This window comes from Thermobia domestica, chromosome 1 (genome assembly GCF_964235325.1).
Source record: "Thermobia domestica chromosome 1, izTheDome1.hap1.1, whole genome shotgun sequence".
Taxonomy (NCBI): domain Eukaryota; kingdom Metazoa; phylum Arthropoda; class Insecta; order Zygentoma; family Lepismatidae; genus Thermobia; species Thermobia domestica.
Genome location: NC_137454.1, coordinates 169,862,163 through 169,888,904, shown reverse-complemented (window position 1 = coordinate 169,888,904; position 26,742 = coordinate 169,862,163). Strand labels below are relative to the sequence as shown.

Below are 26,742 nucleotides of genomic sequence, written 5' to 3'. Positions count from 1 at the left end.
GAAATATTAACTAGTAATTTATTTGATTAATATGTTATAATGAAACTATGTAATCTACACAAACCGAGTTTACGTTTACATTTCTATCGCAAGTCTGACTATTGAAAAAAATTTTGATTTTGGTCTTTACTTCACAGATGTATAATTATTTTTTAATGATATCTTTGATTTCTTCCCAAATACTTCTTTTGTAGCCACTAATGCCACCTTCCTAAATAAAAATTGTGGTTCTTCTATGGCTCTCTCTCTCTCTCAGCTTATATTATTATTATTATTATTATTATTATTATTATTATTATTATTATTTTATTTTTATTTATTTATTTATTTATTTATTTATTTATTCAAATGGTGTTGGATAACAAATAAAGTAGCGAATACTGCTTGAAAAACATACGAATAAGAAATGAAAATGAATGAAATGAAATCTTCAGTTTTACGTCGCACGATTATGCCGGCTAGGCTAAAGGAGACGGTGATGATGAGAAGTAAATGCAATGGTGGAAGAATAAAGAGGGAGAAAACGGGAGAACTCCGAGTAAACCCACGAACATGGTCACCACAAAGCCTACTTGGCTCGAGCTGGAATCGTACCAGGGACCCACGCACTGGTGAACGCTCTACCACTGAACCACTGTGTCCCTCAATATAGGAATAAGAGTGCTGATTTATAGTGTAAGGAGTCAATCGACATTGGTAGCACTAAATTCAAAACGTAAAATATTGAGAAGAGTGACAATGTCTTACAACAATTTAAAATGAACACATGTTGGGAGAAATAACGGAGCAAATTTACCCCCCCCCCAAAAAAAAAATTAACTTTATGACAAGGGATCTAACTCAATCTTGATTTCATTATTATTATGTATTTTCAGAATATCTTTAATTGTAATCTTCTATTTAAAGAACCAATCTTCTATGTTGAAATATGATAATAGGACCAGGATCCTTTCATCTTTTCCAAGGTTGACTCATTCTTTAAATGATAGTTAAATGGAGGGCTATTCCATATGAAATAAACAAATCAAGGTGGCTCATGTGTTTTAGAATTTCTTCAAATTTTGTGGTATCCAAATATAGCACACCTGTCAAATTTTACAGCTCTACCTCAAAGGGGACTGCTGTAGGAGCCATTCGAAACTTGGGCGTTTTGTGCAAAAAGCATCCAAGTTCGTCTTCGACTTAAAGTACTAAAACCGCTAGATCTCTGGAGATATTGAAGCTATTTGAAAATGGTTTTCACTAAAATATTCTTAGAATTTGTAGCATTTAAAACATTGTACAAATACACTTCTCAGGAGGGATTAAGCATATGAATTTTGCCATCAAAGAGAAAAAAAAAGACGAAAAAATAATGTCAAAATTTGGCAATTATTTATAAAAAAGACCCACCTAACACCAACCTCAAATTTTCAAAATAAGTAGCTCTGGTGTTCCCCCTTAACATATCAAAAAATTAGGAGGATGTTTTTTGGTATGTTCAAGAATAACAAAATATGACACAATGTAAGTTGAGTGCGGACTTAAGCACTTTTTGCGCAAAACCCCCAAATTTCCAATGACTGTTTCCAATTTTCCGTGTTGAAAATGTTTATAATTGTCAAGACTGAGGTGATTGAATAAATAAGTCAATGCTTTTACAAAAGCTCGTCCATATGTAATTATTTGTCATACATATTTTTATTTCCATAATTTAGTGTACGAGCAGGTTCTTTAGAAACATTAAATGTAATAGCCTTACGTACGGTATTGAATTACTGTATGTACTGTATAACCTCTGTGTCGATAAAAGAGCATACCGTACAGTATATTTAAGCCTAAATCGCATTTTCTGGTCATTTTCGAAAGTCCGAACACTTTGAAAATCCGAACTACCTGTGGTCCCAATTAGTTCGGATTTTCGACGGCCTACTGTATTTATGTATTATATAACGATAGTTCACTATTGTTCAGTGTTTCTTTTGTTAAATCAAAGAGCACTATATAGGCTGCGTAATAGGCACATATTGTTTAAAATAACTTTATAAATTACATTTAAGGAAGGGTTTCTACTTGTTTTTTTTTTTTTATTATTATTATTTTTCATAACAGTCATGAACTATCGTAAAAGAACATACTTAGCCATGCAAATCGTATTACTAGAAAATTAAATAATATGAGACTTGATTTTTCTCCCTTCAAAAAGAAAAAAAAAAGTTTTTTAATATGATAAACAAGAATACAGAGCTACTTATTTGGAAAATTTGAGGTTGATGTTAGGTGGGCCTTTTTCAGAAATAATTAAAATTTTTTGACTATTTTTTCTTCTGTTTTCTTTCTTTGATGGTGAAATTTACATGCTTACTGACACTGACACTGAATTCAGCATTTCAGGGCATTTTATCACTGTGACTAAATTAAAAGTGTTTGCAGGAATATTATATCCTTTTTTAGAACCAGGTTGGCTAGAAAATACCATGCTCCTTACTGGTTTTCTAAGCTTTACGAACGTGATATTCGGTTGTTTGAAATGTTTCAATTGTTTTCATAGTCGTCCATGATTTTGCAACTGATGACATAATCTTAGTCCTTTCAGCAATGGTATTTGAAGTTTCAGATTTCTGGCACAATTCATCTATTCAATTACCTCACTCTCGACAATTTTAAACATTTGAAACAGAAAATTGGAAACAGTCATTGGAAATTTGGGGATTTTGTGCAAAAACTTCGCCACCGTGAAAAAAGTCCGCCCTCAACTTACATTGTGTCATATTTTGTTTTTGTTGAACATACCAAAAAACACCCTCCTAATTTTTTGATATGTTAAAGAGGAATACCAGAGCTATTATTTTGAAAATTTGAGGTTGGTGTTAGGTAGGCCTCTTTTTTTTTTATAAATAATTGCCAAATTTTGACATTATTTTTTCTTCTTTTTTTCTCTTTGATGGCAAAATTCACATGCTTAAGCCCACTTGAGAAGTTTATTTGTGCAATGTTTTAAATGCTACAAATTCTAAGAATATTTTAGTGAAAACCATTTTCAAATAGCTTCAATATCTCCAGAGATCTAGCAGTTTCAGTACTTTAAGTCGAAGGCAGACTTAAGTGCTTTTTGCACAAACCCCCCAAATTTCGAATGGCTCCTACAGCAGTCCCCTTTGAGGAAGAGCTGTAAAATTTAACAGGTGAGCTATGTTAGGATACTACAATACATGTGCAAAATTTGAAGAAAATTTAAAACATATGAGCCACATTTTGTTTTCAAATTTGGTGATTTCATATGGAATAACCCGGAGGTTTAATTTCCATAGTTTTGTAAATGGTATATTATGAGACTGACTGTTTCTATTTTCATCCTATTTTATAAATCAGCTTGAACTTTGTAATTTGAAATTATTAACATTCTGACAAGGGCCTTAACCTGCTAATATTCATTCTATACTACAGATTTTCTGGTCTGTTTAAAATGATTTATAATAATTTTAACATAGTGTTGTATTTTTTCCTATGACCTGTTCACAGCACTGAAAATAAAGTTGTTATTATTTACGGTTGTCATTATTATTGTAAGAATAAAGTCACACACACACATACAAAGAGAAAGCGAGAGAGAGGATGAGAGGGAGGGAAACTAGGGACTAATTTATTGATATTTGGATAATATTTTGAAATTATAAACATTCACATTTTCCTTCTCACTGAGAACGAGAACTTTTGAATAGTTTAATCAGATTACGCCAAACTTCACCTTATTTTGTAAACCAGAAAACTATCGTTGTTTCTAAAAGTGTCATAAAACCCCTTTAGACTCAGACTCTCAGAATTTAGTCGACAGCAGTAGACTTCATGCTCTTTAAAAAAAAATAAAAATATTTTTCATTGTATAACAAATAATATCAATTACTGCCAATTATGAAAATTGGTCTTGCTCAATACTTACCCTGGCTCCATGCGGAAAGTCAAAAAGATAGGTCATGATACGATTTGTAAACAGATAATCACTATTCGTAAGCAGAAATATTTTGGCCCCGCTCTCTCGAATTCTGGACAGGATCATTGGAAGTCTTTCGTCTTTCTTGACGTAATAATCTAAATTTTCCACAGTTTTTGCTTTGAAGTCGCCCTTGGAAGAAAGAAACATATATATATATATATATATATTAATAGTTTTGTTTCATAAACTTATCTATATGAATTAATTACATTAACAGCTGTTTTAACTCAAAAATGTTTTGCTGGGTTCTAAGAAACATGAAATTTGTGCTTTCAGTAATGAGAAAAGTAAAAACAAAATCCTCATACGTACACTAAATTAATCTAGAAACAATACTTCCTTCCTTTATTCTTTGAAAAATAGATTCGCTTCGTCCCAATACACTGCTAGCACGGAAAGTAGTGAAGTTTCATTTTGGACTCTCAAGAACTAATTTCGAGAATGAGTTTCGTGAAGAAGAAAAAACAAAGTTCTTACAAAACAACGTTTCAAACGTTGATGGCAATGCAAAGCTATACAGATGGAGAGATAATGGAGGTCCCATTCAAAATTCTCGTTTACAAACTTTTTTAATTTCTCCAACTCTATCTGTATTTAATCATGAACAAAAATAAACATTTGTGGAAACAGTAGCAGCCTGAAAAATGTTTGAAACGTGAAATGTATATCTAAACCATGTTTGCACAATTTTTAAACTATCCTACAGGTGTTATACACTTGGCATGTTTATATTGGAGTGGTGTTGAGTTTCATTTTTTTGAATATAGTGATAATGCCGCAATATATAACATAAATACTAGAAAGAGATGTTACTAGCTTGGAACTATTTGTGTGAACCTTCTTGTCCAGAATGATTCAGAGCCGTGTCATTGGTCAGATGTAATCAAAGATTTCTATGTACAAAGAAATATCATTGCTTTATCTGGACCTAAAAACTCACCAAATATTGTAATGCGCCGCTAATTTACCTATACCTCAGCGCATTACTTCATATTTGGACAAGGGGCAATTCGCATGTTGATCTGTACCCTTAGATATTAAAATTAAAACCTAAGAAAACTTTTTCGAATCGATAATAAAATATAACCGGATTGACTATAAAACATGTAAGTCTATTATTTGTGATCGGTAATTCTAGATTAAAATATGTGACTGTAAATACATCAAAACCTCGGATAAACACGTCTAATGCAAAATACAACTATTTCAGTATTTATAAATGGGTAAGTGTGTTTGAAGTAACTGACAAGATGAACACTTAAATATTGAGAAACCATTTTAAACTCTGTTTCAAAGAACGGACAAGTAATGTGCGTATGAATTATGATTTGTAATTATGATTATATCTGACGTTTAATGCTAACTTTGAAAACAGCTTCGACAGAATCTAATGTAAATTAGTTAATATTATGAAATATGAATAATTTAATGTGATGAAAAGGATTTTACGATTATGTATGTATGATGAATATTGAAGGATAAGAATAATAATACTTAATGAATATGTTCAAATGTAAAGATATTATTTAGTAAAGGCTGTTAAAAGTTAGAAGAAACAGGATAAAAGTCAAATAAACAGTCATATGTTGTTCTATATGTACTTGTCTGCATACTCTGATTGATTTTATATATATATATATATATATATAAATATATATATATATATATATGATTTTATGCACAGCTTGATAAATTAATCACCAGTTATCCATAGGTATGTCAAGAACGGTATAATTTTGTACTTCACTGTGGGAGCTTCTCATCAGTACATCGAACCTATAATCTGTTTGTGATGAATATGCAACTGTGTGAGTATTAGTAGAACAATATAGACCTCATACAAAATCTGTTCAGAATTTCGAAAATCTACGGCAAAATTGTAATCCTTCAGTGTTCATTGCTCTGATATTGAACTTAATTTCAAGCGTATCAGTCTAATGTTTTAAATTGCAGCCTCTCAAGAGAATTTTAGGCCCTAAATTAAAGCGAATTGACCTATCCCAATTTATCTTCCTGTGCACGTATCTTCGATGTTCCTCGTATTTCAGACTACGAACAAATATTATAGTATATCGAAACATATAAGAATGGATGTGAAGTCAAACAAAACGTGAGTATAACACAAAACTAGCTCAATTAATACATACCTACAGTAAAACCTGTCAACTTGGCCACCTGCTTATCTTGGCCTGGTTCGTCTTGAACCTGCATTTTCCCATAAGACATTCATTATTTATTACTCTGTAAGTTGGCCACCTGCCTATCTTGGAAATTGGTCGCATTCAAACAATGTTTACCCTACGATAATAATGATAAATTTACCTGCGTATCTTGGCCACGCAAAATACCGTTTTGTTCTTGTTCTTAACTCTTTCGTATTTCCATACGAAAGGCAGATGTTCTGTGTTTGTGACTGGAGATAAAGAAGCATGGGTTCCCACGATTTGACCTTTTAGGTCAATGACCAGAACACTACCCTGATAAAGGGGTGATGAAGGAAGATTTGAATAAGAAAAAGCACGTACAGGAATTCAGGCAATGATTGTATTTGTTTACCCTGTCTGTTTTGAAAAAACAATTAGCTATATCAGTGGGGAGCTTTAGTAATTCCGGAAAATTCTCAAGATTCAAGCTAACCATCTCAACTGACAACTATTGGCACCTGACGGCTTGTCGAAAGGTAGCGGAGGTTTTGAGATATAAATTCCCTTAAGCTTTTCTCAAAACATCCTTTGCTACAAGGGAAACACTTGGAGCTCATTAATAAGAGCTAGTTAACTACAAAATTAGAATGTGTATAAGTGCCAAAAATAAAAGAATGAACCACCATGAATATATTTGTTATTAATAACTGATTCGCTATTTTTCGAAAGGTATCTAACAGGAAATATTTGTCACTGTTTAATCAGCTCAGATGAAAGTTTCTCACTCTGCAGACAGCAAAAGAGTGATTTTCGATTTCAGTGTGTGTGTGTGTGTTCAATGGAAGAAAAAGTGTTAAGTTCATAAATTCATAATAGATTCAAAACGTAGCAAGCTGAATGTATTTTGCGTAAAAAAGAAAAAGGAAGTGTTAGATTTGATAGATAAAGGTGTGAGTCAACTCTCAATATCTGTACAATATGTGGCACATTGAAGCAAGTAATACTAGAAATGATATTCTAAAAATACACCAATTATACTTATTTTCTGTAAGTTGGCCACTTTTCAATGGAACCGATAGTGGCCAACATAGACAGGTTTCACTGTATCTTCGTAAACACTTCACAAATTGTCATTTTTTTTTTAAAAAAAAAAAGCTATGATCAGGGATGGCGATTATTTGCACACATTCAACTAGGTGATGTGTGTTCAGCACATCAACTACTAAAGTCCTTCTTTCTAGGTTTGTAAACTAGAAATTCGATATCTCTTAATTTAAGTAGCTTCCGAATTACCTCACGCTGCAACATCAGTCTCAAAAATCCCATTCTCCTATTGAGAATCAAATTCTCCTACTCCTATGAAAAAATATGTGATATACCCGTTTGACAAGAAACGAGCAATAATTTGTTAGTTTAGATACATTTATTATTTTATACTTAAAAATGAGGTAAAATTCTAATATACCTGCGAAGAACGAATAGCGCGCTGATGAAGCGCCATTCTAACGTCATTTTCTAGGAACAGTGTGTAGCTACATGTTGCAGTAAACAGGTGAAAATTTCTGACTATTTAAAACTAGTAAAATTATCACAAGAAAGCTAAAGAAATATTCATTATTGATATTCTGCCAAATACTTAGTACTATACTGCTTAATGAACCACGCCCAATATACCTGATTTCTAACTGGAAATATAAAGAGGGGGCTTTTACCTGATGAACCCAGTCCACAGCCTTTCGAACATCTTGGAAAATGGACTTAAAAGACATATAAAGATCACCACCTTTTATCCCAGTCTTCGTCCTGAAACAAAAATATATACATTTATTATATATATAAGCGTTAATAATTTAAGTTAAAATACAAAGTAATTCTAAAAGAAGTAGACAATTCTACTATATATGATGTCTCAAGTTCATTCATCGAAAGAATAATTAGTCTTCATCTTTTTGCAGAAAACGTAACGCAATACATTGAGCATAGAGGACAGCATGGAACTCTTTCTGATGGTCGGTAATATCACAAAAGAGGAGGCAGCACCAGGTTCAACCAGTGACATCCTACCAGAGACTGATTTCACATACCAGAATAGGAGGGTGACGAAATTTCAAAATATATGCATTGTGGCAGATAGAATGCTACAAACGACGAAACAACGACAGTGGCATTAGCAAAAGTTGTTTTGCGAGTTCTCGCAAATTCTTGTTGCACAACTCTTCTTAAAATAATGTTAAAAGGTCAATATTCACCGTATTCCCATTATACAGAAATTGCATCCATACGAACGACAACTACAAACTAAATGAGGATTATCGGACCATCAACTAGTTCTTGGTCGAATTGAAAATTAACCAAATTTTGAGGAAAGTATTATATTCAGCGATACATCATGCTTCACTATGATATGCAAGGTGAAACGCCACAACAGTTAATACTAGTCGCTTGATAATTATTAATATATTTGTCTCAGATTAGGTGCTTTATACATACTCTTTTTAACTTACAATGGTTTAAGCGTGTCCTCAAATCTTGCAATCTTACTTTTTAACTCATTTCCTGATGATGAAATTTTGCACAGTGACACTACATACTACTGTGCATTATTACTTTTATATATTTCTACATATTTACTTAATTATTTAAGTTATTAATATTGTTCTTTACTAACTATATATCATATTCCGTTATGAGTCAACAATGCTCTGGAGATGCCATGTACAACACAACATCCAGGAATCTTCATAAATTACGTTTCAGATTGCGAAAGTACGGTAGATTTCAAGAAATGATTAAATGTGAAAATATAACAAACAAGTAAGATATATATATATATATATATATATATAATGCTTTTATAAAATGCACAAAAACGAGATTCTTTTGTGGGTAAAATGAAAAAACAGATCAAAAACTATAAAGGAATTGGATGCGACTGATTATAATGAATTATAGCGAACCACTTACAGCGCCTAATATCTCTCTTTCGTCAATCTCATTTCTTCATATTAACCCTCCCCTTCCTCCCCCAAAACTCCGTTTTTTTTTTGTTTTTTTTTTGTTTTTTTTTAAAGGTCAACTATAATGTCGAAAGACGTCGAGTCTCAGCAAGCATGTTGAAAAAAGGAATCAAAGAAAATTCTAAAAAGATATAAATGTATTTATGACTAAAAAGTAGAAAATAAATTTTAAAAAAAATTTCTAAAACATGCTTTCTCAAAAATAAATAAATAAATAAAAATAAAAAAAAACAAATCACACCAAAAAGTTAAAAAAGTACTTAAAAGTAAAAAATACTTGTTTTCAAGAAAATTACTTTCTTTTTTTCAATCTTTTTATTCATGAAGACAAAGAAAAGCATATATTTACATCATAAATTGATAATACATGAGAGCATTCCCCATGCCTTTCTTTTTAGTCATGCATAAATAGAGATTTTAAAAAGTTAATTTTCTTGAAAAGAGAATTATTTTTTACTTTTTAGTGCGGTTTTCTTATTTTATTTATTATTTTTCATTTTCTTTTTAGTTGTTTTATTTTGTTTGTTAGATGTTTCAAAAGAAAATATGCATTTCTTATTACTTTACAATCACTCACTATATTTATATTAATATTTTTTTTTTTTTTTGAGTGACGTGTTTACTACAAATGTTAAATTCACATATGTACACACGTTCATTTCACACAAATGGTGGATATTTATGTGCAAAACTTCATATATTTCTGGTAATATTCGGAGGATAAAAATGTTCTGCAATGTCTTACTGAGTATACCTAGATATATGCTTTTTTTTCATATTTTAAACTTTATTTAATATTAGCATCAATTATTCGTTTCGCTAGATTAAAGTACGAAAAATTAGTAATATATTCCCTCAGTCAGCCACTTTTTACTGCTAATGAAGCGCTCTCTGATAAGACGATATTTTTTGCCTTGCATTCTTCAACCAGAACATATAAATTTTAGGGATTTCCAACTCGAGACATTGCCACATAAAGTTGGCCGTGTGAGAAACAAAGGCTTCTCTTCCCCTTCTCCTCTCCCAAGTTGCGGGGCTGAATTTGGATTTAAACGGCATCGGAAGTGTCACTGTTCATCTCGACGGCCTCGAAAACTATGGATTCGACATTATGGCGGTCATTTTCGATAATTTTTATATATCTCCCTCTCCCCTCTCCTAAGTTGCAGCGTCAAAGTGAAATGATAAAAAAAATCTCAGTGCCAAACCTCATCTATGCTGAAAATTTGATCGAGATCGGTAGAGTGGTTCAAGTTATTAAGTCACAAACATAGTCACTTTCATTTATATATATATATATATTAGATAGATAGATACAGTTTTTAAATGAATTCATTTGCACTAAGTACTAATAGTTGGCGCAAAACAATGACGGAATGACCCAGAAAAATCTAATTCCTAGGCTGTTGCTCCATCAATTTAATTATCAGTAACACGACCAGTTTTGCAGTGCACTTCTAGTGAGTGGAGTTCCTGGCTCGACCCCAGCTCGCACTAAGTGGGTTTTGTGATAGACAAAAACTGCATGCCTGGGTTTTCTCCTGATTTCGTCCTACTTTCTTCATTCCATTATTTCCTTCATTATTATCGTCAGTGTCTCCCTTGGCATCGGAGCTTACTCATCGGACGTTAAACTAAAGAAAGATTTTAAAAAGTTTTGCTGTGGTGCTTTACTCATGAAACCGTTAGTGACCAACCACTTGATTGCATTAACTGAAATAACATTTTAGTTGAGGGAGCTTCAGGGTGTTGTATACATGATTATATTAATTATTTTATATGCAGGTATTACCAGCATACATGATAATGATGGTACAAAACAAAAATGTCTGACCACTGGAGCGGTGGACCGCTCGAGTCTCGATTTCTCGCTTGCTGAGGTGGGCGCTGTATCAATTGACATACCAGTGACAAGACAACCTATGTAGCAAGAACTAATGTTATCGTATTGATGATGAGAAGCTTATACTAAAAACGTACATAAGTAAACGGAATTTAATACACAGTGCATAATAATTTAACACATTGTATTTTTTTGTAAAGTACACGCTTTGGTTATACACATCAAAACCTCCCAACAGATTAGCCACTTTCTCAAGAGTCATATAAATGCTATGGATTAACGTACACTCATGTCCAAAATTATTGTCGCATGTCTATAAATATGTTGTTGTAGGAAAATAATTTGACAACGAATTCGCCCGGTATTTCTTATAATGTTAGTATGTGTATAGTAGGCAAAGACATGTATGTGGCAAATTACATGTCAAGAGAGCAGTAAATAAGAACAATAAAACGAAAATAAAACTTTCTTGTCCATTTAGCAACATTATGTTTTACTCATTCTAATTTTCGTATTTATAATTCTTTTCCTATGAAATTTACCACAAATATACATTTCCCGATTATACACATAGTATCAGTATTAAAAGTACCCTGCAAAATCATTATCAAATTATATTCTTACAAGAAGACAGTTATAGATATGCGACAATTATTTTGGACATGAATGTACATGCTTTGTTCCTGCCCTTTGTCAGTACATGTTTTATGTTCCTGCTAAACTTAATTAATCAAATGAATGAAATCTCATTCATTCAGTTTACTCACCTTGTATACTGAGGGGAATTCGTAAAAAAATCTATCAAGCAGGCCAAAAGATAGGTCTCCGGAAGATTAAATAGCGTGTTGAGGACAAACACACGAGATTCATCTAACTGTAGGAACTTATTTGGGTACAATTCATATATTTGGCCTCTGAAATGAAAAGTTATTAATGAAAGATAGAAGGAAAATATCTAAGTATAAAACATAACTCAATTTATACAATATTATGGTTGAAAATATTGGAAACAACCTTAGTTTTGCACTACTGAAACATATAGTTTCGGCTTTAGAACTAGCGTTTTTTTTTTCGGAATTTACACACACATGAACTGTTACATTATGATAAAACATTAAATTTTACAGGAAAGTCACTTGAAAAATTTTATATCACGGTTAAACAGAAAATTCTTACTTTAAAGCAGTCTTGCAATTAATTATTTTACGTAAACTTCTATTACATTATGAAGAAATGTAAAATTGGCTAACAGTGGTGAAATAATCCCACTTCACTTCATATTTTTCCCCTAAAAACTATTATTCTATTCTAGACTCACTTTTGTAATCGAACGGAAGTATTTTGGGAGGAAGTTATCAAATTTTCAGTACCCATTTCACAGAACATTATTTATGAATATACCGTTAGCAATAATACAAGTTAACAGAAAATGATAGTATGCAGTGAAATGTCTAATTGATAAGACGAAGATTCCTGTATTATGACAAGCTTAAATTTCATTGTTGTTGTTTTTTGCGTATCGCACAACTTTCCCCAAATAATTATACAGTAATAATAATAATAATAATAATAATAATAATAATAATAATAATAATAAATAACAAAAACAAACAAACAAAACTTACTGCTTGAGAAACTCGAATCCATGAACACATACCAAAATATTTCCATACGCATCTACTTTCAGTAAATTACCGTATACTGTATCAAACCATAGACCTCTGTAAAGAAAAAGAAGTCAATTAGTATATTTGCATATTTTGAAATTTCTACAACACATCACCTCAATTCTACAGCTATTAAAATTAATCCTAATCTTATGAAATAATGAATCTAATAATTATGTTGGTTTTAACTCATTTTTTCTCTTGTTATTGAATTAAGCAAACTAACAGAAGTTAGTAACAGTTTAAGCAGGGGCGTCATTTCAGACTTCACTTGAGAGGGGGCAAGAGCATCACCGACATAAGACTTTCACGTTTTGTACTAGTATATTAGTAGACAATCTATTAAAGTATAGTATTCCTCAAACTCTTGGAGAAGGGGGGAATTTCCGCCTCCTGTCACACCTAAATGACGCCCCTGTCACAACATTCACCAGGTAATAAATTATTATGAAATGAAATCTTTAAGTTTAACGTCCCACGGTTATGCCGGTTAGGCTAAAGGAGACGGTGATAATGAGAAATGAGTGAAATGGTGGAATGAAGAAAGTGGGAGGAAACGGGAGAACCCCGAGAAAACCCACGAGCATGGCGTTTGTCCACCACAAAGTCCACACGGCGCGAGCTGGGATCGAACCAGGGGCCCCAAGCACCGGAGGTGAATGCTCTACCACTGAGCCACCGCGCCCCCCACCAGGTAATAAGTTTTTCATTATGACAACACGTTGTTCCGTCGTAAAGCGCTCCATTCCGATCAGTACAGAAAATAGATGATGATCATGTGCTATTCGGCGCTCCGTGACTACAGGACTAGCTCGGGAGATTAATGCTCCCGGAAGTAGAAACGAGAAACACAGTTCTGATTGGTTGGCGTTATCCACTTCTTGCCACGTTGCATTAAAATAGCAGAAATCAAACGTTTGTTGCTGTCGGCCTTTGTGGCTGAGTGGGCTAGCGCTATATGCTAGTAATAAAAGTCTCTTTTGGCGCGAGTTCAAACCCGACCCGAGGAAAGGTTTTTTTAACATTTTTTTACATTTTTATAACACTTATTAAATTAAAATAATATGAAAATAATACTTAAAAAAGTGATTTATTTATTTTTGTGCAGATAAGTAGTTGTAGTACTTATGCCCTTGTACTCCGATGTAGGGCTCGTTTTGTTCCCCTTGTACTTCATGATATAAATTTTGTGACCACAACTTAAAACAACTGGCTAGGATAGCGCGTAAAACAGCTGGCTGAAGTAGCGCGCGGAAAAACGTACTTCCGGGAGTATTACTCTCCCGAGCGGGTCGTGTGACTACTAATCACAAAGCCAATAGATGAAAATCGTGTAACGTTCAGTGCTGCCACTTTACTAGAACGAAAATGGCGGGCATTTCAAAAGTTGGTTCTTTATAATACATTCTTTATAAGGACATGAAAAACAAAATCTAAAATCACTTGTTAAGGTTTTCCTGCCAACATTTGTCTGTAACTCATAGAAATCACTTTCGTTAGAAATGAGAATGTTTGGTATAGCTCGGAAGATTTGGTATTTAACGCAATATTGACAGTTGTTAACAGCAAGATAAACAGACAATTATTATAACTTCTCAAGATAATTACATCATAAAATGTTTAACGGTAATAATGAAGAAAAGAAATAGATAAGCAATTTTGGATAAAGATAATTTAATATTTTAAAAATACAAGTATTGTTGCAACAATATTCTTTTATAACCATAGCAGCACTTCATTCTTTTATTTCCATTTTCTTCGGGCTTACACATAACACTTTCTTTAAAATTTCCTTATTTTCTCAGTTTCCACAATCCTTTATACACACCCACATTAGCATCCTTCTACTTCATCATGTTCTGCCCCCTTTTTCACCCTGAAAATAACGAATTCTTTGGTAAAGTATTGCAGCAAAATCTTTGGGATTGAAAGAATACCAAGGGGTTTGCGTCGTGAAATACCAAGGAATTTATTACAATTCCCTCGCCCTTCATCTCATCATCATCCACTAGCAAGTTACTTGATAAAGTATCGCAGCAAAATCTTTGGCATTAAAGGAATTCCAAAGGGTTTGCTAAGTGAACGGAATTTGCTAGAATCTGGTTCTCCGGCGTCAGATCGTATGGTGCATATGATCTTACGTCCCTCTGCAGTCAAAAGTAGGCCCTCACAGAGGTAGAGACCTTGACGAGGTTGTGGGGCTTTAAACCAACATCTGCCTGCAACAAACTTCTTAATTTGTTATGAATGAAAAATAATATCTTGTTCTTTTCTTTACAGGTGTACAAGAAATCCAGAGATATTTTAACCAGATATTAGTTGTGAATGTTACGACAACTGCATACGGCAAACCTATGTTGAACAGTTGAAATATACTTATTTGGAAGTTACTAAATGAAATTAGTTAAGTTACCATGCTCATAACTTTTCTGAGGAGACCCGTAAACAAAGAAGAAATACTAACATGTACTACAATAAAGCTTCGGATGGCTGAAAGAAACAACAAACATAATACGAAACAATGGTTCAGAAACAGATACACCAGGGGAAGACGCTAGCAGAACTAAGTGATTTAACATTTTGTCTACAATTGGCAAAGAGTGAAATGTTTAGAAAATCTCACTTTCGGAATGGAAAGAGTTTGTTACTTAGATTTGTGGCACAAGGCAAAACCTCTTGGAAACAAATACATGTTTTTAGCCCATATCTTCATGTATCAACTACAGTTTATGAGAAACGACCCAGTTTGTTCTCGACTTGGTAAGAAAAATAAGGTATTCATGAAATCATTAGTTTCGTACGTTAGCAACAATGGTAAAAAATATTTCGTAGGTGGCAGCACTGTTTTTTCATAATGTGATGCGTTGAAAATATCGTTTGAAGTAGCTAAACAGCATACTTGTGCACCGTAAAAAGTTTTCTATGAACAGTGATATTCTCTCCACTGTTGTGCAAGATTTTTTGCAAATGCTGTCAGAAGAATAGTATTGATGTGAAATGTTAAAACTATTTTATCTTTTTAAATTACTATATACAGGAAACTTGTGCACTACGAAGATTGTTCAAAAACTCATTCCTTAAAATCAAGCATTGTTGGGCAGGATTAGGAGCGTCATTTCAGACTCCGCTTGAGGGGGACAAGAGCACCACCGACATAAGACTTTCACGTTTTGTACTAGTATATTAGTAGACAATCTATTAAAGTATATGTATTATTCAAACTCTTGGGGGAACCAAAAGCCCCCTCCTGCCAACCCTGAGTTTAAGATTTGAAATTAAGTAGCACAACATTCATTCCCCAACATAGTTCAACCAGTGGTTTCCTATGATTGGGCACATTACATTAAAATAATCTGGTAATTAGTATTTGAGGTGTGTAAAGAAGCGCCTGTTGCACAAAAGTAAATAATACTAGTAGAGTGCGTATACAGGTTTAAGATTCTGATATGGATATTCAAAGAAAGTTTTTTTTTTTTTTTTAATATTTAATTAAAATATATTCTGAAGCTACCTTAATATCTTGACTCTTCATGATGGAGAAATCGTATCTTTTAGCGAGCAAATTTCTGGAAAATGAAGCCGATCAGATCTATGCTTGATGCACTGTTAACAATCCTCACAATCTTTGATTATAGATAACCTCACATTGTTATACGCAATAACGTACCATCTGGACTATGAAATTTTGAATTTTGTATGTCTGAAAATATATCGATAGAAACACATTTTAGAAAGGCATCTATATATAAAATCTGCACAGCGGACTGCGTATTTATAAAGGACATGTTGATCTTCGTTTGAAGGTCCCAGCATACCGAACAGCATAGAAGGTAAGCTGCCGAAGTCTTTAGAGGGCATGCTGCTATCTTTCTGATGGTCGTCAGATAACACAAATGGAACTTTGTGAATCTGGTGCGTGTGGACCACAGTTTGTGTCTGTGTTAATCACAGCGACCCCGAAAACTATGAATTCGGCACTAATATCGGTCATTTTCGATGATTTTTATATATCTCCCCCATCTCCCTATGTTGCGGGGCACGGCATCGGAAGTGACACTGTTCATTTCAGCGACCCGAAAACTAAGGATTCGACACTGATATTGGTAATTTTCGATCATATATATTATATCATTTTTATGTATCATCCCCCAAGGTGCGAGGCTGAATTTAGATGTAAACGGGATCGGAAGTGTCACTGTTCAACAAAGCGACCCCGAAAACTATGGATTCGACATTAATATTGGTTATTTTCGATCATTTTTATATAGCTCCCCCTCCCCGAAGTACCGCGGTTGAATTTGGATTTAAACAGCATCGGAAGTGTCACTGTTCATCTCACAAAAGAGACTTACGGAAGTGTCACTCACCGATTTGAATGAAACTTTGCACATTTGTAGAACATCGAAAAATAATTGACACGTATAATTTTTTATTTCGGCAATGGTGCAGGTTTAAGGGTAGAAACCATCCTCTGAACCGTTAGGGGTGATCTCGAAGCATATACAGAAATCAATCGTTTAATGTAAAGAGAAACATAATGCCAGGGAATTTTAGAACAGTGCTTCAGAATATGACGTCAAATTTATGAAATACAAAATGGTGGATCCAATATGGCATTTCAATTACAAAAGTCTTCTGGTTTGAAATGCTGTGCTAGCCAAGAACAATCATAGTTGGCACTCTTGGCAGGGATTACAGCGAGGAGGTTGCAGACCGATTTGAAACCCCTTTCTGTACTTATTTTAACATGATACTTGATTAAAGTGAGTCTCTGAACTTCTCACTATTCGTGTGCTTATGTATAGTGAGGGACCACGGTGGCTCAGTGATAGAGCGTTCTCCTCTGATACATGGAGTCCCTGGTTCGGTCCCAGCTCGTGCCAAGTGAACTTTGTTGTGGACAAACACTGTGTGCGTGGGTTTCCTCTTGGTTCTCCCGTTTCCCCCCCATTTTCTTCATTTCACATCATCACCGTCTCCTTTAACCTAGCCGGCATAACCGTGGACGTAAACCTCAAAGATTTCATTTCATTTATGTATAGCGAGTCCCCTCGCCTCTCACTATGTCAGAACTTCGTAGTCTATCTTCAATTGTTATAATTATGAATTTATTGAGAAAATGTTTTGCAGTATTGATATTCCGTAAAAAACAAGTGTGTGATGCAGTAGCAGATTGTAGTCTGTCCAAGCACCGCTTGCAATGTTGCAATATCAAAGGTATGTAGGTACGCGCAAGTATTCTCGCGTTCTTGAGTCTTATCCAAAACATATTCAGGAAATATGAAGAGGAAAGTCTTTTAAACTCTATTTGTATATTCTCTAATATTGATTTAATATATAAGCTACAGTATTTCCATTTTTTCAAACAACCACTATCAATGTACGTTTATACACTATTTATATACAAAACCTCTACACTCATGTTATTGAACACGAGATAAATCGAATATATAGTATGTGCTGTAAGCCATGAATGATAGCGTTAATCCGAAAAGAAGAAAAAAAGCAAGAAAATTGCATGCACGCAGTTAAACAAAATTATTTAATTATATAAACTATGCATTATTTTAGAATGGAAGGTCTTTCTTCGATCTTTTGGGCTTCAAATTTTTCTATGACTTTATTGAAATCTGAAATGCTGCTTGCCAAGTTTCTCTGAATAGAAAGCATCGCTACCGCAAATATTTTCCGCTTTATTTTCTTTAGGGTCCAGAAACACCTCTCTCCTCCGACAATATGCATTTTGTTAGCATTTCTTTGTATAAATATACGGTACAAAAAGTCCATTTTCAGAAACCACGTATTTTTGTCTGTAAAGAAGCATGAAATCTAAGATGTTTTCCTTCGAAAATGAAAAAAAAAAATAGTTTAACATTCCAGCAAATTAGGCTAAAGAAGATAGATGAGTATTGGAAGTAAATGATTTGATATTAAGTTATGCTCTCTACCGGAAATCAAACATGGAATTATGTGCACGAAAGACACAGAGCTAGGAATTAGACCAGTAGTAAGATATTTTCTTCTTCGAGACTCGATCGACCCCCCAAGAATAGGATTTTTTTAAAAAATAAAACTTATCCCAAGAATTTTCACCTTTGTATTATAAATGTTAAATAAAATCTATTGACTTCGAACGACCGCCCTCCAAACTTTCAGCCTGGATCCGTCCCTACTACCACCAGTCTTATGTTTGTTCTTTGCGAGTTTGTTTTGTGAATAATTTCTTTCTTCCAAGCGTCTGTATCTCCCTCACCCTATCAATTGAGTCAAGCGCTGCTAAGCGGAGAAATTCGTAACTATTACAGAAGCTGACCAGTTGCGGAAGAAAGTGCAACCGCAAGAGAGCAATACGGGAAGATAGGAGCGATGCAAGAATAACACTTCCCCATGTTAAGAGATAAGAGCTCGCTGCCATATGCTCAATGTTACTGCTTCCAGTGGCAACGTCCGCTGCCACTGGAAATATAAATCTCTCTTTCTCTCCGTTTTTTAATCGACTTTTTTCAGAAATGCATCAATACTGTTTTGCGCTCAAGAGCAGAGGTTTATTTTTTACTGATGCACTACTTTAATATTTAAAAATATTTTTAGTATTAAAAAATATCCGGTTGCACAACCATGCAACATATAGTACCAGCCACCGCTGGTGTGATGCATAAACATTGTTTACACCACACACACCTTATTATAGCAGTAACTGTGCCAAAATCTTAGTTGTATTATTACGGAGATGTAGAGTCATGTTATAGTTGTACAGAAGGACAATGTCAGAAAAGTGTCTCAAGAAGTTTCTTCTATCGTCTAAAGAACAACACATCAAGAAGCTGAATTCTACTAGTTATTCCAGCAGAAATGATTTCTATTTTGAGGTCCTCTTTTGTCCTTAAAATAGGTTCAAAAGTTGATGAGTTGTGACCACTCCACGAATCTAAAAACAAAATCGACTTTGTATTAGACGCTGGAATAAGCAGCCGGAATAGTAAGAGGAGAGGGGACTAACTTTAAATAAGCACACCAAATAGTGAGAGGAGAGAGGAGTCACTTTCAATAACCACCCCGAATAGTGGAAGGCAAGGGGACTCACTCTGAATACGCACTCCCAATTGTGAAGGTGTAAAGAAGCACTTCAATCAAGCATCTCGTTAAAATAGTTCAGAAAGGGGTTTCAAATCGGTCTGTAACTTCCTCGCAGTAGTCTTTGCCAACTATGATTGTTCTTGGTTAAAATTACACCATTTCAAACCAGAAGACTTTTTGTAATTGTAATCGCCATATTGGATCCGCCATTTTGAATTTTGTAATTTTGACGTCAGATTTTGAATCAGCTGCTCTAAAACTCCCTAACATTGTGTTTTCTTCTACATTAAATGACTGTTTTCTGAATATGCTTCGAGACCATCCCTAACGGTTCAAAGGGTGGTTTCTACCCTTAAACCCATACCATTGCCGCAATAATAATAATAAAAAAGTCGATTATTTTTCGATGTTCTACAAATGTGCAAAGTTTCACTCAAATCGGTGAGTGACACTTCCGTAAGCCTCCTTGTCAGTGACTCCAAAAAACAATAAATTCGACATTAATATCTGTCATTTTCGATCATCTTTAAATTTCTCTCCTCCTCCTCCCCTAAGTTGCACTCTCAAAGTGATATAAAAAACATTCCAGATTCGAACATTTAAGTTGAAAATTTGACCGAGATCGGTCGGGTGGTTCAAGAAAGATTAAGTCACAAATATAGTCACTTTAATTTTCATATAAAATGATTTTTATATATCTTCCCTACTTCCCTTCCCTACATTGCTCCATCAAAATGAAATAATAAAATTCATCCCAGGCCCGAACCTCATATATGTTGAAAATTTGATTGAGATCGATCTAGTGGTTCAAGAGTTATTAAGGTTTATTTATATCTTCTCATACCTCTCCGCTATATTGTTCCGTCAAAGTGAATAGATAAAAAACATCCCAGGCCCGAACCTCATTTATGTTGAAACTTCGATCGAGATCTGTCCAGTAGTTTAAGAGATTAGAGTCACAAACATAGTCACTTTCAATTTTATAACATAGATTAAAATCCTAAATACCAATTTTCATACCTCCAACTTTAAGGATTTCGAGATGTGGCCACCTTATTTTAACAATTTGAGCCCCAACTCTTTGTTTAATTCACGCCTTTTTCTTCCCTTATATATATATATATATATATATATATATATATATATATATATATATATATATATATATAGTGTGTTCCACGAATAACACTAAGGCCTGTCTCCTGAAGAAAACAAGGCAGATTGAAACATCAAACTTTTTGTAACCATCACGGGACATAAAAAAACAACATTATGCTGATATGGAGAACCCCATGAGGTGAGCTCAAGGGGGTTACGGGGGGTAACTACAACATTTTAAATAGCAACCCCCACCGTATGGTATCTCGTTTGAAAGGTAATCACGTCTAGAGACAAATTTTGGAAACTACATGTCGCTAGCGTGTCCTTATCCAACATTGCGGCCATCTGTAAACTACGGTCGAAGTACTTTCCACGCATAACACTAAGGCCCATCTCCTGATTAAACCAAGGCAGATTGAAACATGAAATCTTTCGTATCCTTCAAGAGACATAAAGGACAAAAATATAGGGGTGTTCCAAGAACCGGTTAACCGGTTTCGGTTCGGTTTGTAGTTTAAACCGAATCAATCGGTTTGGACTTCAAACCGGTCCGGTTCGGTTTGGGAAAGGTTCGGTTCGGTTCGGTTCGGTTTGGGAACGGTTCGCTTTGGAAACGGTTCGGTTTGTAAAGTGTTCGGTTCGGTTTAAGAACTGTTGGGCCCTTTTTGAGGATTGTTTTGTTCGGTTTCAGTTCAATATTTGAAATCGACAGAAATGCAGTTTGCATTATTATCAACTGTCCACCCAGACATTATAATAATTCTGAATGTTACGTTTTTCGGTATAACTTTATTCAGATTAAAATTATTTCGATATTACTGAAACAATTGAGGGATCGTACTTGTGTGGGTACTTTTACTGATGCTTTGGATTTTGCAATAAAACTCTTAATATCAGTTGGAAGACAACTTTACGGCAGGGGCGGATTTAGGAGATACCGTGGTAGGGATGGCAGTTACTTGAAGGGTGGATGCTATTCCAGGAGAAGCTACGTTTAGAATGAAACATTAAATTCGTCTTGAAATGACTAGGTGGGGGAGGGCATGATTTACACCTGTATGTGGAATATATCGTGGTGTAATGTTATCAGGTAACCAAGAAAATTTATACTGTTTTTGAGAACAGTTACTTTTGTCGAATTAGTGTAGTCAAATGGATTCTGATGACGCTACACAGTATGGCGCTAAATTCATTGTACAAAAACAGAGGGGTGTTTCCTGAGGAGAAAAAAAAAAGTTCCAGTACACATAGGACGAAAAGCGTGTCGTTTACGTGTTATAGGCTGCCGAAAGCGTGGAAAAACAAACTTTAGAGTTAAATATTACACAAACTACTGATTGTAGACCTGATGTAGCATGATATCGACAAAATATCCTAACCTGCTCTATCCAAATTTGCAGTTTTCAGATTTGTGCAACGGCGGTACAGGGAATTCCCTGATATTTTATGACGTAAATTGAGTGTACAACAACATGTAAAAGACATTTCACTGTCTGGAAATAATACTACGTGGCAGGTCAGTACTCATACACGAAGATAAAAGATGGCGGATGAAGTACAAATTACTGTGTGTGGTTGCATACCTCCTCAAAAAGTACTAGTAAAGTCGTTGTACAAGAACTCACTGGAAACTTTACGTTTCTAGAATGTAAAAATACGTACGGCACAAGCCGATAAGTAACAGAAAATAAAGAAATTCCGATTGCTGATCTGCTCATATTAATGATATTTTGAGAACGCAACGATTTTGAGAACGCATCTACCTTTACAACTACAGTAATTGAACAAGAACTACAGACAAATAAAAAACGCGTAATAATAATAATAATAATAATAATAATAATAATAATAATAATAATAATAATAATAATAATAATAATAATAATAATACACATAACTGTTTTAGCAGGGTTGGCAAAAAACATGGTTTTTATTGAAAAAAACAACAAAAAACAGGTTTTTTGGTTTAAACCAGGCTTTTTTTTGTTTAAATTATTTGCTCTATGTATTTATATCACATATGGACAGAAATAAGCTTGTTTCGCCTTGGTGTTAGTATGCAACAACCGGGTTATGCTGGAAGGAGTCACATAAGCTTAAAGCGGAATCCAAACCGCTTCTCGGCTTACATCCAAGAGAAATTGTCCTCCATTTGAACTAGAAACCGGGACTAATTGGCCACAAATGCGATACGTTTGCCGACTCACTCACGAAGGACTCCAGATTAAAATACGTTGATTGATCTTTACATATTTGTTAGGACAGAAATAAGAGTCATTAGGACAGAAGGACAAAAAGATAATTGCACAATTTCAAAGTACTGTAGAGTACAGAAGAACTAATTTAGTCCAAGTCAGTTCACTACGACTTTTATTAGTCCAAGTTAAAGAAATATAACGACTTACTTTGCATATCAGAAGAAAAGTGAATAAAGATATGAATTATTTGAGTCCACTTTGGCTCTGACCCATTTATACATAAATAGTTACCAAAGATTCTTGTTATTTTCAATAATTGCCTCTCGTGGGGTTTGTATGACCCCCTCCCCAAAAAAGTACGGCATTTCGATGTATTTTATCAATAGTAAACATTATTAAAAGGAAACAATGTTTAGAATTTTCTTTTGGTTCCATAACAATAATAATAAACTATAAAAAAATCACAAAAGAAACATCCATAAAGTTACATAAAAAAGGTTGCTTTTGTAATATAATCTCTTTGAGTTAAGAATGGAGAATTTAGGTCTGAATATAGTACGAATAATATATGGGAGTGAAACGAGATAACCCACAAATTTGTGCTCATCAAGATTTTACGAATAGTTACAGTTTTACAAACATTTTTCGTTTTTTGGTTTAAACCATTTTATTTATTTATTTATTTTGAAAAAAACCAGCTGGTTTAAACCAGCCAACCCTGTGTTTTAGCACATTCATTTCGATCAGTACATCACACAAATCCGACTACAGTACGTTTTTTTCAATCAATGTTCTAAACTGACGGGTGTGAAACAAAATATTCCTTCCATTCACGATATTTGTACGTACTGTAACAGGGGTTGATATTTCTGGACAAATCGTATAACGGGACTGCATACAGAAGGTAGTTGTAGGGAGCAAGGTACAGAGGGGAGTCTTTGTTTACATGGAAAGAGGATGGTTGTCAGAACGGACACTGCAAAAGGTGTTCAAAGTTTCAACCCACCACTTCAATGCAAAGGTTACAGCGGCGTCGAAGGGAAAGACGCTACGAGCGCGTTGAAACACTCCTGCCGTTTCCTGAATGCTCCACGCTGCAGCAACAATTCGAGCAACCAAATCCTCCTCTGATTGCACAGGCGTCACGTAGATTAGTCGTTTCATACGGCTCCAGAAAAAGAAATCTAAGTGGTTAAGGTAGGATGAGCGAGGTGGCCAAGATACCGGTCCTTCTCTGCCGTCCATTTGTTCGGAAAGGTTGCGTTGCGACAATTTCGCACCTCCACAGCAAATGTGCTGGAGCACCGTTGTGCATAAACCACATGTTTCGATGAACAGCCAGCGGCACAGTCTCTAGTAGTTCAGGCAGAATCTCTTTCAAAAATATCCAATACTCCCACCCGGTTAGGTATTGTGGTAGTAGGTACGGTCTGGTGAGAATTATCAACGATTCATGCCCACACATTCACAGAACACCGTTCCTGATGGGCACGAGTTGACATTCCATATGGGTTTGCCTCAGACCACAAATGTTGAGTGTGAGTGTTCATCACTCCATCATGGGAAAACATAGCTTTATCTTTGAAGAGAATACGAGACATGAAGCGGGATACATTAGCATGGTTCGCGTAACCACTGGACAAACTCCCGCCTACGTGGATGGCATGTAATGCATGCACTCTTTGGACATGGAAAGAGTACATCTGATTTTCGTGAAGCATGTTCCAAACCTGCCGATGATGGGTGTTAATTTCAGCAGTTACTACCCGTGTGCTGATGGTGACGGTTTTCTCTGATCTCAAGCAAGAATTTCCTCCTCAAAAGCCACAGTCCATATGGTTCTGTTTCGTCCAGCATTGGGCCTGTGTGCTTCCAGCAATCCTGTTTCTTGTAATCTTCGATCTACACCTGAAAACGTTGCGTGGTGTAGAATTCTAAGATTAGGAAACTGTTGTCTGTACACCGTTGTGCCACACGGCCATTATCGTCCGCTTTCCCGTATGCCAGATCAATGTCTGCCAATTTGAATTGAAGTGAATTGAATTGAATTGAATTTCTCTTTATTTCAGCGGGCGAGGTTCAGCCGGAGGCTGCTCTGCCACCTAACTCTTATCATCATTACAAAGAAAAGAAAGAAAAAACAAAGACACAAATAAGATACAAGATACAAATAACAACATAGCATGGTACATTCAATAATACTAAGGATAAACAAACCACTCTGTAAATGTAAAAAAAAAAAAAAAAAAAAAAAAAAAAAAAAAAAAACTGTTAGTCCAATTTTGTACCAATTTCAGTCCAATTTCATATTGTAGTAAACCTTTCATGTGTGCCAATGCTTTGTCTCTGATCTCTAAATAATAATGTTTGGAGTGATGATTTAAATGAATTGTATGGTTTGTCAGTGATTGACTGTGGTAGGGAGTTCCAGATTCTTACTGCCGAAATTGAAAATGGCTTCTCTGTTATTTTTCAAGAATGCCGGGGCATATTCAGTTTATTACTTCCTCGGGTATTGTAACGGTGAATTTCTGATCTATTTTACATGTTAATTTATGATGCAAATAAGGTGGTGTTTTATGTGAATTTATTTTGTATAGTAAATAACAGTATCGGAGATATCGTCTTCGGGACATGGTTAGGATATTGTTTTCATTAAGTACCTGCAGAATATGCTAAGACTTTCTGTAATTGAGAGAGAAGCGTGAAGAGTAATTCTGTATTTTCTGAATTGCCCTAGTATTTTGAGTGGAGAGAGAGCTACCATATATTGAATCGCAGTAGTCGAACAGAGGCAAAATGAGAGTGTTAACAAGATATAGTCTTGTTTCTTGCGACAAATAGACTTTTAATTTATAAAGCTGTCGTAAGATGCGCTTAGCTTTAATACACTGTTCAGAAATGTGTTTACTCCAGCTAAGCCCTTGTTCTATTATTAAGCCTAGATCTTTTACAATTTCTCACGTGTACTCCTTTATTACCTCTGTAATCACACTCGTTGGCAGTATGGTGATGAAATAAAGAGAAATTAAAGTGGGAAATGGTAGATGTTTCCTCGCCATTGTGTTCACTGTCCAGAATCGAAGATAGCGAGATTGCAACTTAGTGCAACTCTTCTGTCAGAGAATGATATTTATGTGTACGATTAGCAAATGTACAAAACCTACATCATGACGGAGAAGATACCACACCCAAAGCCGTAGCTACGGGGGGGAGGAGGAGCTGGTAGCAAAAGGGCGCCGAACAAGCAATAAGAAAAAGGAAGTGTTGAAAATGAGTAAACGAACCGTAAAAGTATGGGCGCCCTATTAAATCAATATTGTTGTCGGTTTGCAAAGAAATAGATTTGTTAAAAATTTTCTTGCTCGCTACGCTCGCAATCCAAACGTTTCAGTAAAACTCACAAGAAGTTTTTGCTTATTATTTACAGAAAGTAATTATATAATGATTTGTTAACGATTTGATATACAAGGTACCGAGTATTGACTTAAATTGTACGTAGGAGAGTTTTCAAAACCAGAAACGGTCAAAGTCTGAAATATGTGTTCGACGTTTTGATGATGATGAGTCTGATTAGTTAATCACACTTTTCTTATAATATTAATCACGACGGTGAGAATGAAAGTATGAAAAATGAGAGAAATGAAGACACACATGCAAGCTGCTATTTGAGCAGGAATATTAAAAGTGAAGGTAAACAAGAATAATAATAACATTTTCGA

The 26,742-nt window shown here is 34.6% G+C and overlaps 1 protein-coding gene across 9 annotated transcripts in view; it reads right to left on the bottom strand.

Annotated features, from left to right (window-relative positions):
• Nt5b (5' nucleotidase B) overlaps positions 1–26,742 on the bottom strand; it is a 267,108-nt gene that overhangs the window by 29,162 nt on the left and 211,204 nt on the right. For all 9 annotated transcript variants that reach the window (XM_081766538.1, XM_081766522.1, XM_081766548.1 and 6 more), the window contains 4 exons: positions 12,603–12,698; positions 11,745–11,891; positions 7,830–7,920; positions 3,920–4,102 (listed from right to left, as the gene is read on the bottom strand). In XM_081766538.1, coding sequence (XP_081622664.1) covers positions 3,920–4,102; positions 7,830–7,920; positions 11,745–11,891; positions 12,603–12,698 — 517 coding nt within the window. The remainder of the gene's footprint in view (positions 1–3,919; positions 4,103–7,829; positions 7,921–11,744; positions 11,892–12,602; positions 12,699–26,742) is intronic.